The 17,236-nt window shown below is 40.4% G+C and overlaps 1 protein-coding gene across 7 annotated transcripts in view; it reads left to right on the top strand.

The window, feature by feature from the left end:
• The window catches only part of ARID4B (AT-rich interaction domain 4B), a 157,208-nt gene that overhangs the window by 134,129 nt on the left and 5,843 nt on the right, over positions 1 to 17,236 (top strand). For 6 of the 7 annotated variants that reach the window (XM_030335366.2, XM_030335365.2, XM_030335362.2 and 3 more), the window contains 4 exons: positions 3,374 to 4,588; positions 7,928 to 8,041; positions 10,304 to 10,519; positions 12,849 to 12,995. In XM_030335366.2, the coding sequence (XP_030191226.1) occupies positions 3,374 to 4,588; positions 7,928 to 8,041; positions 10,304 to 10,519; positions 12,849 to 12,995 (1,692 nt within the window). Of the gene's footprint in view, positions 1 to 3,373; positions 4,589 to 7,927; positions 8,042 to 8,706; positions 8,863 to 10,303; positions 10,520 to 12,848; positions 12,996 to 17,236 lie in introns of those variants that run through there. The other variant, XR_003972975.2, reaches the window with a different exon arrangement.

Raw genomic sequence — 17,236 nt, 5'->3', positions numbered from 1 at the left:
GCAGTGATAGAAATGTAAGAAGATGAGTGATACTGAATAGTAAATAGTGAAATCAGAGGGGAAGAAATGAACAGGTAACCGCGCACACCACTGTGGTTAGAGTATACTCACGTGTGTATATCTTTGTTTTTCACGCTGGGGAGAGTGACACCAGCATTACTGCTAGAATCCGCCTGAGGAATCAAGAAGGCATGGGAACAGCATGCCTGGTTATAAGTAACTAAAAAGCAGTTGGATTTTGAAAAAGCGAAACCCTAGTTTTCTTATGAACTGTCTCACGACTATGTTATTTATTTTTTGATTTGTACCTCATCACTCCGTGCTGTATTATATAGAGTGTGGCAGTTCTATCTGTCTTAGAGAATGCTGTATATGTGGTGGTGGGTTCTCCTCCCCAGTCTGCCATATACATACCAATCACTAAGATTATCCTAGAATAGTCCTCAGGTGGACAGAGGAATAAACAGGTAACTAAAAGAAGAAAAATCTCCAGAACTGACAGACACGAATCTTTAAATTGAACGAGCCTACCCGGTACCTAATAAATTCGTGAATAAAGAACCATGCCACAGTACGTTATTACGAAATTAAAAATACCAGGAATAAAAAACCACCACTATGGTTGAGGAGATAAATGAAAGTAGTGTTTTTAAACTATAAGGCAAGGGGCAGTACCTTCAAATTTTTGAAGGAAAATAATTTTCAACTTAGAATTCTGTACCTGGTTAAACTATCGATAAAATGATGAAATTTGAGAGTAAAGATGTATTTGGACACGTAAGGACAAAGAATATTTACCTCCTTGTGCCTTTTTAAGGAAAGTACTAGATGATGTGCTCCAAGACAATCTGGGAATAAACCAAGAAGGAGGAAGATGGGCAATTCACATACCTGTGGGTCTCAGTCAAGAGAAAGCAGTGAAGGTGGGGGGGCCTGGGTGGTTCAGTCAGTTAAGTGTCTGTCTCTTGATTTCGGCTTAGGTCATGATCTCAGGGTTCGTGGGACAGAGCGCAGCATCAGGCTCTGTGCTGACAGCGCAGAGCCTGCTTGGGATTCATTCATTCATTCTCTCTCTCTCTCTCTCTCTCTCTCTCCCCCCTCCCCCTCCCCTGTGCATGCTCGCGCTCTCTCCCTCTCTCTCAGAATAAATAAATAAATATAAAAAAGCAAAAAAGAAAGTAATGAAGGGAATTACTAAGATGATAGCTGTTAGAGCAGACCCAGAGAGCCACCAAACTAAATGGAGTAGAAAGTAGGTCTTCAGGATAGAGAGATTCGGTGAATAAGGGAGCTGGATGGAGTGCTTGCCTGCATGGAGCAACTGAAATAAATGTGAAAAAGCCTTAGAAAAGGAAGATGTACCGTCAAAAGGAAGGACTTTTGGAAGCTTGGAGAAATGGCTCTATGAGGAAGGAAGTTTGTCAAGTGTGGTGCTTCTTTCTGTAGTGAACCACATTTATGTATATTATAAACAGTATATTTAATTATGTTATTTATATTATACATACATATATATACATATATATACATATGTATATATATTGTTATATATATTATATATTATATAATATATATTATATATATTATATGTATATAATTATATGTATGTATATATATTATATGTATACATATATATATACATATAAATATATGTATATTTAATTAATTTGACTCAGGTCATGATCTCACAGTCCGTGAGTTTGAGCCCCACGTCGGGCTCTGTGCTCACAGCTCAGAGCCTGGAGGCTGCTCTGGATTCTGTGTCTCCCTGTCTCTCTGCCCCTCCCCTGCTCATGCTCTGCCTCTCTCTGTCTCAAAAATAAAAACATTAAAAAAAATTTTTTTTAAATAATTAACTGAAGATAACTATATATGGAAAGTATGGCAGGAGATAGGAGTATTAATACAATACCCATGGCTCATTGCAGGCTAAACTTCCTAAGCGAGCACATCTCTTAATTATATACTATCAGAAAACATGGTTTTGAGACTTTGGAGGCTTGGGAAGGAAGAAAAAGAGCTGTTGGTTTTCTATTGAGTTTCCATTTGTTTTTAGTCATATATGCAGTGCTTTGATAATTAAAACAGTTCAGTTGTACAGAAACACATTGAAACGTTTAAATGTTTTTAACTACCTTAATTGTGTCTGTCTTTTTTACTTGTAGCAAACTTAGCTAAAGAACATAGGTAGTGTTGTAGTCACAATTATAAATTCAGGAGCCAAATGACTTAGGTTTCTGTTTCTTCTCTACTTTTACTAGCTCTTTGGAGTGGTTTAACCTCTCTAAATCCTGGTCTCCTAAACTATAAAATGGGGTTAATAATAATATACCCTTCATAGGGTTTTTGTGAGACTGAGTCAGACAGTCTATGCAAAGCGTACCAAAGTATCTGGCATGTAGCAGTTTCTCAGTAAATGTTTTATTAAAATCATGATAAAGGCAAGTACTCTTTATACTTAGTTGAATCCATTTACTAAAATGTACTTTCAAGAAATAAATTGTGTAAATATTTTTATGTAATGTATCAGTTACTTAAGTTAATTGGGTCTACTCTTCAAAACATTGTAGAAAACAGGGCACCTGGGTGGCTCAGTCAAACATTCAACTCTTGATTTCGGCTTAGGTCCCGATCTCAGGGTCATAGGATCGAGCCCCGCCTTGGGCTCTGTGCTGGGCGTGGAGCCTGCTTGAGATTCTCTTTCCCTCTGCCCCTCTCCCCCGCTCATGCTCCCTCTCTCTTTTATTAAAAAAAAAAAAAAAAAAAAAAAGACAAAAAACAATTTGGAAATTCATTGTTCACAAATCTTTGCCTAATCATTGCTACATTGAAAATGAAGCTTACAATTTCATATATAGACTTTGAAGTTAGAATAACCCGGGATTACATCCTGACTGCAGTTATTTTCTACTCATAAATTTGGAGGAGTTTCTTTTTCATAATCTGCTTTATTGAGGTATAACCTACAAACAATAAAATTCACAACTTTTACACTTACCATTTGATGTGTTTTGGCAAAAATATATGGTGGTGTAACTACAAGCATGGTCACAATACACAACATTACCATCATGGGACACCTGGGTGCCTCAGTCAGTTAAGCATCAGACTCTTGATCTCAGCTAACGTCTCAATCTCAGGGTCATGAGTTCCAACTCATGCTGGGCATGAAGCCTACCTTAAAAAAAATTACCATCATTGTGTGAGTGTCTTAAATCTCCAAAGCTTAGTTTCGTCACCTGCAAAATAACGATGAAACCTAGCAATCCAAGAGGACTGTAAACATAGGGGCTAATATATAGAGAGAGGGCCACGCACAGGGAAGACACTGCTGGTGTCCTTATCATACTCACCGGTGTTTCTTCTTTTCTAGCTTCTGAAAGTTCTGCTGAAGACAGTGAGCAGGAGGATGAGACAGGTGCTCAAGACAGAGACCACAGTGGCAAAGAAGAATCGAAGATCGATCATTTAACCCATACCAGAAACGATCTTATTGCAAAAGAGGAACAGAACAGTTCATCTTTGCTAGAAGACAACAAAGTCCATGCAGATTCGGTGATCTCCAAAGCGGTGTCAAAATCTCCAGAAAGATTAAGAAAAGATATGGAAGGATTGTCTGAAGATACGGATTATGAAGAAGACGATGAAATCACAAAAAAGAGAAAAGACGGTAAGAAGGACAGTGCAGAGAAGTCTTCAAAGCCTCAAGTCAAACGTGGTAAAAGAAGGTATTGCACTACGGAGGAGTGTTTGAAAACTGGATCGCCTGGCAAAAAGGAAGAGAAGGCCAAGAGCAAAGAATCACTTTGCATAGAGAACAGCAGCAACAGCTCTTCGGATGAAGAGGAGGACGAAAAATCAAAAACAAAGATGACGCCAACGAAGAAATACAACGGTTTGGAGGAAAAGCGAAAATCTCTACGGACAACCGGTTTCTATTCAGGATTTTCAGAAGTGGCAGAAAAAAGGATAAAACTTTTAAATAACTCTGATGAGAGACTTCAGAACAGCAGAGCTAAAGATCGGAAAGATGTGTGGTCGAGCATTCAGGGACAGTGGCCGAAGAAGACTCTGAAGGAGCTCTTTTCAGACTCGGACACTGAGGCAGCAGCCTCCCCGCCCCATCCCGCCCCCGAGGAGGCGTCCGCAGAGGGCTCGTTGCAGCCGGTGGCCGAGGAGGAGGGCTGCCCCCCCAGCGCCGAGCTGGAAACACCGCCGCCGGCCGGCGCCGACAGTAAGCCCGCCGAGGAGAAGCCGGCGGAGGTCACTGACAAAAAAGCGGAATTTCCCAGCAGCGGCAGCAACTCCGTGCTCAACACCCCCCCTACCACCCCCGAGTCGCCTTCCTCGGTCACTGTAACGGAAGCCGGTCGGCAGCAGTCTTCGGTGACCGTGTCGGAGCCGCTGGCCCCGAACCAAGAAGAGGTTCGCAGTATCAAGAGTGAGACCGATAGCACAATTGAGGTGGACAGTGTCGCGGGGGAGCTGCAGGACCTCCAGTCGGAAGGGACCAGTTCGCCGGCAGGCTTTGACGCCAGCGTGAGCTCCAGCGGCAGCAATCAGCCGGAACCAGAGCACCCCGACAGAGGTGAGGGCCGAGCCGTGTCCGTTGGCGTAGTGTAGAACCTTCTGACGTTTCCAAGGGCTTCACGGTAGCGCTCGTTAGAGCACGAGGCGCAGAAGTGAAGTCCTTGCGTGAACGCGGTAAAAATGGAAATTGGAAGGGTGCTTTGAGTAATGGATAGCGAATGCACTGAAAAGCTTGGGGGGGACTTACCGTCCCGTGCGTGAGTTGTCCGTGACATCCCCAGGGGACCAGAGCACGTGCTGGGCACGCACCCAGGCCCAAATCCACACCTTTTTGAAGATTCCTTATACGCTGGTTGACTATGTGGCATGAGCAGCTTCAATATATATCTGTAACGTTGTTTTCGCAATTGTAACCGATGTGCGTTTTCTCACAAACATTTTGATTTGTTGACAGACCCCTCCACCCTTAACCAAATACTGTATGTAGGGGTTTGGAGCAACCAACTGTCCAGGCACTGCTTTCCTCAGACAACCGTGTCAAACTGATTTTCAAGCCTGACTAACTTGTGTGAGTTTGTAAAGGAATTTGATGCTTTCTTAGATGCATAGCTTCCAGATCGAAGGAGCAATGTGTATGTTACCCTCCAGTAATACTTTCTTGATTTTCCGTGAAGTTGTTAAAAGTGGAAACCCAAATTAGTACTTTGAAAAGTATTGGTGCCCTTTGATTTTGCCATAGCTATTCTTGTGTCTTCATTCTTCTTACAGACCACTTCATTCAGGTGTCTTTAGATGAATAGGATATACGCCGACAGTTGGCTTTGAAACCTACTTTTTCGCTGTAAAGATAGGATGTGTACTTTATGTAACATACCGGTTTTTATTATGCTAGTTTGAGATTTTTAGCTAAGCTTAAAGAGATGTGATACACATCAGGTGAGTTAATTCCTAATTTTCTCACACAATTTTTTTTTTCCTTTTTTTCTTTTTCCAGCTTTAGTGAGATACAATTGATGGGACATTGTCACACAAATCTTGACTTAAAACATTTCTTTTTAAAAAATAAATATTGGGGCACCTGGGTGGCTCAGTCGGTTAAGCGTCTGACTTCAGCTCAGGTCACTCAGGTCACGATCTCGCGGTCCGTGAGCCCCGCGTTGGGCTCTGGGCTGATGGCTCAGAGCCTGGAGCCTGCTTCTGATTCTGTGTCTCCCTCTCTCTCTGACCCTCCCCCGTTCATGCTCTGTCTCTCTCTGTCTCAAAAAAAAATAAATAAACTTAAAAAAAAAATAAAAATAAAAAATAAATATTAAGTAAAAGATATAATTGCAGTTCAATTCGGATCTTCTTTGGTTTTTCACATTCACACATACAGCTACAGTATGTGTGCCATAAAAAAGAGATACAGTAGCTTCTGATAGAAGCAGGTTAGCATTGCCCTTTTGAATCTTAATCTTGACTAGGTTGAAAAGAATGCAACTTAAGAAATACTCCTGGGGCGCCTGGGTGGCTCAGTCGGTTAAGTGTCCAACTCTTAGTCTTGGCTCAGGTCATGATCTCATGGTTCGTGAGTCATGGGATATTCTCTCTCTCTCTCTCTCTCTCTTTCTCTTTCTCTTTCTCTCTCTCTCTCAAAATAAATTAAAAACAAAAAGAAACTTTAGAAGAAGTACTCCCAAATTTAGGGTAACAGAGACCATCTGCTATACCAGAGCAAAGAGAGAATTGATCTCTTTAGAAATAAATTCTTGGGGCGCCTGGGTGGCTCAGTCAGTTGAGCGTCCGACTTCGGCTCAGGTCATGATCTCGCAGTTCGTGGGTTCGAGCCCCATGTCAGGCTCTGTGCTGACAGCTCAGAGCCTGGAGACTGCTTCAGATTCTGTGTCTCCCTCTCTCTGTGCTCCTCTCCCGCTCATGCTCGCTCTGTCTCTGTCTCTATGTCTCTCAAAAACGAATAAACGTTAAAAAAAAATTTTTTTTTAAAAAGAAAGAAATTCTTAAGCATTTATTTCATATGGCCTTATTTTAAGAAATTTGTCTACTGATACCAGAGAATTCACATTGTGTCAGAAGTAAAAATGTAAATTTTACAATTTAGATTTAGGATTTCCCTCCAGTTGGCTTACATTTACTTACTTACATCCAGTGGCTTCCATTACTCTTTATTTCTTGCAGCTGAAAGCTTCAGAATTAAAACTCTTTTAGGGAGAAATCTGACAATTATTTTTAAGATTCTGTGCTTCGATATAGTCATTATCTTCATCACCTTCTTTGTGTTTTATTTAAGTTGTTATATTAAAATAGCTTTGGAAAAGTTATTGCTAAGATGTAATTAAAAAACAGTCTAGAAGTTGCAAACAAAACAGTTAATGGCCTATTCCGTTTTTGACCAAGGAAGCCATGTCTTATATACTCGACTGATATTATCGTTGGTAACAGGACTAAGAAATATTTTTTGTAGCAAACATGACATAATTTTTATCACATCTGTATCATGTCATTATAGTATTTTAATACTATAGTAGTATACAGTATAGTATTTCATTGTACTGAATAGAAACAGGACTTTATTAATCTCCGGAAAAGATAGTCTGGTAGACGATATATATATAATTAGAAATACATAGAAACACAGTAGATGCTGTGGATCAAGTTAATAGTATAGAGAAAAATGTACTGAAACTATAGTTTGGAGTAGTTGTCAAGCCATGAAGCCTGGCCAGTCATGGAAAGTCTTAGTGAAGATGTAGGATGTAGGCTAGTCCTTGAAGAAAAGGAAGACATTTATGAAGTTTCAGGATAATTTCCTACCAAGAAGGTGAAACGTTACATAGGATTATTATGCTGGATTTATAAATGGTATATGTGTTAACCAGTGCCCTGCCAGTGAAGTTACTGTTAAAATAAATAAATTGGTAAAACAGCTAAGTGTGAATTACTACTAAAATTTATCCCATTAATATGATGATATTTTAAAGTTGTTAATATCATTGTAAGCTATATCATTAATGTTTTCATCTGTAATTAAATCTTAATATTTTGGTTCTATTGAATTTTCGCAAATTTCAGTTTTTATTTTCATCATTTACCTGTTTTTGGAGTTACTAGACTCATAAACTCCCAGTTCTATATTGAGAACTATTTTTAGTTTGTATCTGATTTTTCTAAGAAGGATGTGCATACTTTATTTGCTTTTTTAAAACTTTTATTATGTGTAATAATTCAATTAATGAAAATTTATTCTAAAAATTATAGTAATTCTATGATAATTTGTAAAGCTCATAAAGAACATGCATAGTTTGAGAATTGTTCTATGCTTCTAAAATGTGAAATTAATTTATACCTAGGAAAGCTTGATTTTATTTTGTGTTACTTAATCATTTCTTTTCCATCGTAGCCTGTACAGGTCAGAAAAGAGGGAAAGAATCTCAGGGAGGAGGAAGTTCATCAAAAAAGCAGAAGCGAAGCCATAAAGCAGCAGTGGTAAACAACAAAAAAAAGGGAAAAGGCAGTAAGTGTGAAACCTCTAATTATTTATGTATAAAAATAATGGCGGATATGTTTCCCCTCTCCCCCACCCCCAATTAAGAAAGGGGTATTCAGGATATGGGATAGTTAAATATTTTGATTTTTGTCTCTACCGTCAAAAAAATCACACAGAAGTCTTCTGATCCTAGGTAAATTCTAGGATTAAGCAGTCTGGTGTTATTCAGCAGTGGTATTGATTGCTGATGAATGACCAGGTAATCCTTTTGAAAATAATAGCCAGTGTAATGTAAACTCAACATCTTTGTTAGTTTTATGTCCCACAGTTTTTCCAGTTGCCATTGTGTGTATCACATATAATTGAAAATGCTTCAATTATATATTATTTTTATTACAGTGAAATTGATTGCTTTGTAATTCTTCAAGGCAAAATCAGACTGGAAGAGAACAATCAAGGTAGCTTTAGAGCTGTACCTCCAACAAGTCCAGTCTATTACTTTTGTCGTTCGTACCCCAAACTCTGTGTCCCAAGAGCAGCTAGAAGCAGTACTAAAGATTTAACTTTAGTAATGGCTCTGTTTGTTGACCAGCAGGAATTTATATACTGTATTTCTCCTGAGAGCTGCACATTTAATCTCTCTTTTGTAGACAAAGTGAGAAGCAGAAAATATGTAAAGAATTTTTTTTCAGGTGCCCCACACTGACCTCCTGCTGCTCTTCCAGGAGACTCCTGCCACCTCCACTGCCTGACCTTTGCTATCGGCCGGCTTGGCTGCACTTCAGTGCAGAAAAGGGTTATGCGGCCAGCTCCCCGAGGTTCTGCTGAGCCCATATGACTTCCAGGCGGTGAATATGGCGTCCCTCGGGGCCCCGGGCGGCTGTGCTCAGCAAGGCCGTGAAAGCCGGGCTGAGGCAGACCACTGCATCAGAGCGGGGCCAAGCCTTGGGTGGCTTAGCTAGCAGTTGCCAGGGCTTCCAGAGCAGCAGTGGGGGGTTTGGGGGGGATCCTTTCGAGATGTGTGTAAAGGAGTGGTGGAGTTTCTTCATTCTCAAAACACCACAGTGGGAGGAGTTGCTATCTACCTTTCCTATCTAGAATACTTGTCAGGCTTTGAAAGCCCAACTATGCCTTTTTTGGGGTAGCTGTTAGTAGATAAAGAATCAATAAATACATGCCAAATTGATCACCAATTATTTGGAATAACCAACAGGATATTTAAAGTGTTACTACACAGTGATGTTTTTGTCTTCAAGACTTTACCATTTAATGACAGGTCCTAGGAGGGCTCCTCTTCAACGAGTCAGTTAATGTATTCCTATAATTTAGCGGTATAGTGGGTATATTTAATTGTATTCAAACACTGTTCTGTAGCAGTAACAGTTAATTATATTCTCCCATTTTAATTATTGGGCTTAAGGCTTGATAAATCAGAATGAGGAAGCCATTCTCTGAGAAAAATTTAGTAAAGTTGAACTAACTCATGGAATCTAAGATAATACTTTGTATCCAGAGAGGTAATCCATGGAAATACCAATCCCATCATCTACTCATTCACATGGTTAAACAGTCAAGGTTAAGCCTTTCTGTTCCAGTACTGAGGCTTTAATCAGCAAAGGCAGTTGTAACATAATTATTTTGCAGATTTGTGAAATCTTCATAGTGAATATATTTACCAGAGTATAACTGATGGTTTATTTTAGTCCACAAGCTACGACGTAGGAGTTACTTAAGGAAAAAAAAATCATCGTACACATCAAAGTTTAGAGTTCATTCCCAAAGAAGTTTTTTTAAGGAATTTCATGATTATCTTTCATTGTTTGCTTGTGGCCAGAGGAGTAGAAAAAGTGTTACATGTACCTGTTCTGTATACAACCCAAAATGTGAAAATTAAGTTGCTACAATGAGTCACTTAAAAAGATGCTGTATTCTATTTTATATATAGTAATCTAATAGAATAAAAAGCCATTCAAATCTATAATTATGATACATTTGATAGTCTACCAGGTATAACGGAAGATTAGTTTGAATGTTTTTTTAAAAAAATTATTATTGGCAATTCAGGTAAGAAGCATTTTTTGGTTTTGGTTTTGTTTTCCTAAACTGAGATGCTACTGTATTTATACATGACAATTTTCCAGGTTTCTAGGCAGGGTCTATAAAGCAAGGTATTTATTTGAGTAATAAATTCATGCAGTTAATTTTTAAATTAATTTTTCACTAAAGTCTGTGACAAATTTTTTGTTACTTTTCTGTTTACTCACGCTTTTCTTTCTACTTTTATTTCAGCAAACAGTAGTGATAGTGAAGAACTTTCTGCTGGGGAAAGTGTAACGAAGACTCAGTCAGTCAAATCGGTTTCTACTGGAATGAAGTCTCACAGTACCAAATCTCCTGCCAGGACACAGTCCCCGGGAAAATGTGGAAAGAATGGTGACAAGGATCCTGATCTCAAGGAACCCAGTAATCGACTACCCAAAGTTTACAAATGGAGTTTTCAGATGTGTAAGTGACAGCTAGTAAGAGGAAGAAGCTTCAGCCTAGTAATTTTGAGGCTAATCCCTCTGAAAAAGAGGCTGTAACCAAACTTGAGACATCATGACCAGTTGTAGTGTCGAGAGCATATTTGGATCTTGATTTGAATAAACAAATTGCTAACAGAAAAATTTTAAGGCAATTCAGGTAGATACCAACATTGAGTAGATATTTATGATATGATATTAGAAATTTGCTTTGGGGCGCCTGGGTGGCGCAGTCGGTTAAGCGTCCGACTTCAGCCAGGTCACGATCTCGCGGTCCGTGAGTTCGAGCCCCGCGTCAGGCTCTGGGCTGATGGCTCAGAGCCTGGAGCCTGTTTCCGATTCTGTGCCTCCCTCTCTCTCTGCCCCTCCCCCGTTCATGCTCTGTCTCTCTCTGTCCCAAAAATAAATAAACATTGAAAAAAAAAAAATTCAAAAAAAAAAAAAAAAAGAAATTTGCTTTAAAACAATCTAGTCTTGGGGGTGGGAGTAGATGGGGTATAAATAAGACAAGATTTGCCATAATTGCTAATCACTGAAGCTGGGTGGTGGTATATGGGACTCCATTATTCTATATTCTTTATACTTTTGTTTATATGAGAAATCTCCGTAATAAACACTTTTCGAAAAAGATTATCCCAGCGTTTCTCACACACGGAGATAGTCTTAGGAAATTGAAAACTGCTCTTTAGAGCTTTTAAAAATTTTCCTACAACTTAAAAGTTATATATACTCAAAAAAAAAAAAAAAAACCAACCACACATTACACATACTTATAAAAATCTAAAGAAAGAAGGGGCGCCTGGGTGGCGCAGTCGGTTAAGCGTCCGACTTCAGCCAGGTCACGATCTCGCGGTCCATGAGTTCGAGCCCCGCGTCAGGCTCTGGCCTGATGGTTCAGAGCCTGGAGCCTGTTTCCGATTCTGTGTCTCCCTCTCTCTCTGCCCCTCCCCCGTTCATGCTCTGTCTCTCTCTCTCCCAAAAATAAATAAAAAAACGTTGAAAAAAAAAATTAAAAAAAAAAAAAATCTAAAGAAAGAACAAAAAGAGGCCAAAAGAGAAAAATGTATCCACAGTCCTGACATTCAAAAATATATTCAATTTTAACATTTTGGTGTCTTTCCAAGTATAAGTTTTAGTGATACATTGTGGTGATACTGTATATGAATGAGGAATTTTTAGCATGCATGTTTAGGTTATAAGGTTTTTAGTTCTACACACGCATACATTCAACACATACCATGCATGTGTTATGTACCAGGCATATGTAGGCATACCTTTTTTAAAAAGATTATTTTATGTATGTATGTATGTATGTGTGTGTGTATTTATTTATTTAATGTTCATTTAGTTTTGAGAGAGAGACAGAGTACAAGCGGGGGAGGGGCAGAGAGAGAGGGAGACACAGACTCCTAAGTGGGCTCCAGACTCTGAGCTGTTAGCACAGAGCCCAACGTGGGGCTTGAACCCACAAACAGATCATGACCTGAGCCAAAGTTGGACACTTAACCGACTGAGCCACTCAGGCGCCCCTATTTTATTTATTTACATTTTTGAGAGAGGGACAGAGACAGCATGCATGTAGGGGAGATGTAAGGGAGAGGGAGGGAGGGAGGGAAGAGAAAGGGAGAGAGAATGAAAGAGAATGAATGAATATCTTAAGCAGGTTCCACACTCAGCATGGACCCTGACTCGGGGCTGATCCATGACTCTGGGATCATAACCTGAGCTGAAATCAAGAGTCAGAGGCTTAACCCACCGAACCGCCCTGACACCCCTAAAGATTTTATTTTTTTATTTTTTTTAATTTTTTTTTTTTTCAACGTTTTTTTATTTTTATTTTTGGGACAGACAGAGACAGAGCATGAACGGGGGAGGGGCAGAGAGAGAGGGAGACACAGAATCGGAAACAGGCTCCAGGCTCCGAGCCATCAGCCCAGAGCCCGATGCGGGGCTCGAACTCACGGACCGCGAGATCGTGACCTGGCTGAAGTCGGACGCTTAACCGACTGCGCCACCCAGGCGCCCTAAAGATTTTATTTTTAAGTAATCTCTAAACCCAGTGTGGGGCTAGAGCCTACAACCATGAGATCAAGACTCACGTGCTCCACTAACTGAGCCAGCCAGGCGCCCTTATGTAGGCATAGTTTCTCATGTTCTAGCTAGAAAAAAAAAATCTCAGGGAAACAAATGTTCACAAGCCTTGGTTTTAGTTTATCTGTCTTGACATTTTTCTACAACCATACTACATGCTTTCTTTTATATGGTAAAATTTTGTTTAAAAATACATACTGATGAAAGTTTTAAATTCGCAGCGGACTTGGAAAATATGACAAGTGCTGAACGCATCACAATTCTTCAAGAGAAACTTCAGGAAATCAGAAAACATTATCTGTCATTAAAATCTGAAGTAGCTTCCATTGATAGGAGGAGAAAGCGTTTAAAGAAGAAAGAGAGAGAAAGTAAGTGTTAACCTTCCTTTACTTAAACCAGCAGTTTATGGCCTTACAGTTAGATTCATGTGAGTTTATGTCTGGGTCTTCGGGCAAGTTCTTTAATCGCTCTGCCTTATTTTCCTCATCTATAAAATGGGGAAGAATTTAAAGAAAAAATGATCTCAAGTCACAGGTCACAATGTTCACTTTCATGGAGTTTATAGATAGTCCGCTTTAAAAAACAAAACAAAACAAATAAGATTTCAGATAGTGAACAACACTGTGAAGGGAGTAATGTTAAGGCAGAGATTGGATGGGTTGTGTTAGGTTGCAAATGATCAGGACATGTTCATTGAGACCTGAATGACCAGAGGAAGCGAGAGAAGTTAAATCTGGGGGAAAAGAGTTCTCTTAGTCTGCCAGGGCTGCCATAACGAAGTACCACGACTGGGGTCTTAAACAACAGGAAACGTATTGCTTATCTCCAAATACTGTCACGTTGGAAGTTAGCGCTTCAGCATAGAAATTTGGGGAGACACGGTGCTCAGTCCATAAGAGAGTCCTGGGCAGAGAAAACAGTATTGGAACTTTTGACATTTTGGGGCCGGGTAAGTCTTTGCTGACGGGGTTGGGGGGGCAGGGCAGGGGGGGCGGGGAGAGGTCTGTGCACCGCAGGATGCTTAGCAGCATCGCTGGCCTCTACCCACTGGATGCCAGCAGCAACCTACAGTTGTGACAACCAAAAATGTCTCGAGACATTTTTCAGGTATCCTCTAGGGGGCAAAATCACCCCAGGGTGAGAACATCTGCTATGAGGGAATACATTTGGTGCCTTTCGGAAGCAGGAAGAAAATCATTGTGGTGAAAGCAGTGCAAACATCAGCTAGGTAGGCAGAGGCCGACTCCTGTGGGGCCTTATAGGCAAGGATGAGGGGTGGAGATTTTATTCTAAGTGAGACAGAGAGCTGTTTCAAAGTTTTAAACAGGGAAATGACATGGTCTATTCATAGTACTTAAAGATCACCTGCTGTGTAGAAAGCAGACTCTAGAGGGGCAGGGGTAGAAGGAAGCAGTGTCTGTCGATTAGGAAGCCCATCGCAGTGGCTTTGGGGAGCGGACGACAGTGCCTTGACTGGGGTACTTGCAGGGAAGATGGAGAGCAGTCCGTGTTCATAGCGCTTGCTGATGGATATGGTGTGGGTGGAGCAAAGAGGAATTGAGATGATTTGTAGGTTTCCAGCAGGAACAAATGGCTACTTGGTGCTGACTTTGGAAACCGAGGAGGACCTAGAAAAGGTAACATTGTGGGTTGAGGAACACAGGATCAGACGTTTTGTTTTCACCATGTTACTTTTTGAAATGCCTAGTAGGCATCCAAGTGGGATGCCAGGTAGACAGTGGGGTACATAAGCGTGTAGCTCAGCGGGAAGGCAGGACTAGAGAGCAAATTTTTAAGTCATTGCCTGGCCATAATACAGTAGTTAACTGTAAGCGGTTTGTTAAGCCCCAATACTTGAGTAGATCACCTAGAAGACAAATGTGGGTACAAAAGAAGGAGAGCTGGGGCAAGCCAGCTTTTACAAGTAGGGCTGAGAGGGAGAAGACCAGCAAGACGTGAAGAGTAGCCTTGAATGAAGAAAACCGATGAAGGTGGCCAAGAGTTGAGGAGGCCAGTGGTCATCTGTGCCAAATGCTGCTGAAAGGCCAGCAAAGCGGTCAGTGGCTGGGCCGTGCTGGAATCATCGGTGGCCTTTTTGAGAGCATGTACTGTGAGCTGTGGAGGTGCAGAAGCTGGTCTAAAGCTGATTCAGAAGAGAGGGGGAGGCAAGGAAGTAGAGATGGTGACTCTAGGAAAAATCTCACGTTTGCTATCAAGGGAACAGAGAAAGGGGACCCTAGGGGCGGGGGTGGGGGGACAAAGTCATTGCAAGCTTTAATCGCAATTATGCCTCCCCGACCGTCCTCTGTTTCTACTGCTCCCATTCTCTGATGAAAATCAAAGCACTTTGATTTTCATTTTCTTTTTCTTCAGAAGAATGTTCTTCGTTCCCTTTTCTGCTGTTGTGATAAGTCCTATACCTCTCCACCTTTGTCTAGGCTTTTTAATTTGTGGAGAGACTGAAAGTCTGGGTCATGGAGTGATTCGAAAAGAAATTAAATGTTAATATATAGAAAGTATATACAGAAGCATTCTGTCAAAGGAAGGGGATCAGGGTTTTATTTGATAGGTAACCATTTTTTTTAAAGTTTATCTTGAGAGAGAATGCAGACACAAGCAGGGGAGGGGCAGAAAGAGAGAGGGAAAGCGATTCCCATGTAGGCTCCACACTATCAGCACAGAGCCCAGTGCGGGGCTCGATCCTGCGAACCATGAGATCATAACCTGAGCTGAAATCAAGAGTCCGATGCTTAATCGACTGAGCAGCCGCCTAGGCGCCCCTCCCTTGATACATAACCATTTAAAAATAATTAAAAATCAACTATAAGCATACTATTTAAATTCTTGTGCCAGCGCTCCTTATTCTTCCATCGCCTAAGCCTTGTTAGAGTGTTTTCATGTAGTAAGATGTCTACCCAGAAACAGCTCCTCTGAAACAGTGTTTGTATGTGTGGTCACCATAGATTCTCTGTAGCAAGTGATTCTTATAAATGGATGCCTTCCCTGGGGAGTTAGCAGTAAAAGTCAGTTTCTAAATACTATTTAAAATATCAGTGGAAAATGACTATCTCAGCTGTTCAAAGAAATGCAAATCAAATAGGGTACTATTCCTAGCCAAAAAAAAAAAAAAAGTATAATTGAAACCAGTGCTAGGAAAATACGGTGAAATTTATATTTTATGCATTGCTGGAAGCATTGGCACAATTATTATGGAAAACAGTTTGACTATGTATTTGGAGAACTAGCTAATTCCGGTTCTAAGAATAGGTCCCAAGGAGAAATATGTGATGATAAAGAAGTTTGTCATGGTAATATTTATAATAACAGATAGAAATTATTTAAATTGTATTAAGTGATACATTGCATGGAATAAAAAGAAGTAGACATTTAAATTTTTATTTGTAACGCTCAAAATATTTATTATATTGTTGTTAGCAACAGGAAGACACTAGAATTAAATAAGTTAAAGTTCATAAATATAATGGAATACTATTCAACTTTGAAAAGAAAAAGAGGTAGATCTATATATGTACCAATATGGAACAGTCTCCTAAGGTAAGTTGTTAAGTGTTAAAAAAATAATCAAGAGGGGTGGCTGGGTGGGTCAGTCACGTAAGTGTCTGACTTTGGCTCAGGTAATGATCTCATGGTTTTCGAGTTCAAGCCCTGCATCCGGCTCTGTGCTGACAGCTCAGAGCCTCGGCCTGCTTTGGATTCTGTGTCTCCCTCTCTCTCTGCGCCTCCCCTGCCTGCATGCTCTGTCTCTTTGACAGTAAATTTCATATTAAAAATAAAAAATAGGGGCGCCTGGGTGGCGCAGTCGGTTAAGCGTCCGACTTCAGCCAGGTCACGATCTCGCGGTCCGTGAGTTCGAGCCCCGCGTCAGGCTCTGGGCTGATGGCTCGGAGCCTGGAGCCTGTTTCCGATTCTGTGTCTCCCTCTCTCTCTGCCCCTCCCCCGTTCATGCTCTGTCTCTCTCTGTCCCAAAAATAAATAAACGTTGAAAAAAAAAAATTTAAAAAAAAAATAAAAATAAAAAATAAATAAATTAATTAATTAATTAATTAATTAAAAAAATAATCAAAAGTCAAACACTATACTATGGTGCTTCTACTTACATTTTCAAAGTAAAGTTATAGCTACACATGTTAAATTTGCATATCCTATCTCTAGAGGCTGGAGAGGACATTCCTCTAGAACAGGGATTGGAACATTTTCTGTAGAGACAGTTAATAAATATTTTGGCCTTTGTGGGCCAAGGGGCCTCCTTGGAACATTTGACCCTGCCATTGTAGGTGTAAAATCTACCATAGGCAGGAGGTAAACAAATGGGTGTGGCTGTGTTTCAATAAATTTTATATATATGTAGTTTATTTAAGTAATCTCTGCACCCAATGTGGGACTTGAAGTCACAACCCCGAGATCAAGAGCCACACACTCCGACAACTGAGCCAGCCAGGCACCCTTCCAATAAATTTTTCTTATCAGAAACAGGTGAGGCAGCTCTTTCTGCCCATGCGCCTGTCCCAGTGCTTTTAATAAAATCACCTTTTTTATGCCAAACAAACAACAGGTGGGCCAGATTTGGCCTTGGGGCAGTAATTTGCCA

This window comes from Lynx canadensis, chromosome D2 (assembly GCF_007474595.2).
Source record: "Lynx canadensis isolate LIC74 chromosome D2, mLynCan4.pri.v2, whole genome shotgun sequence".
In the NCBI taxonomy this organism is placed as follows: Eukaryota; Metazoa; Chordata; class Mammalia; order Carnivora; family Felidae; genus Lynx; species Lynx canadensis.
This window is presented reverse-complemented; position numbering and strand designations above follow the sequence as displayed.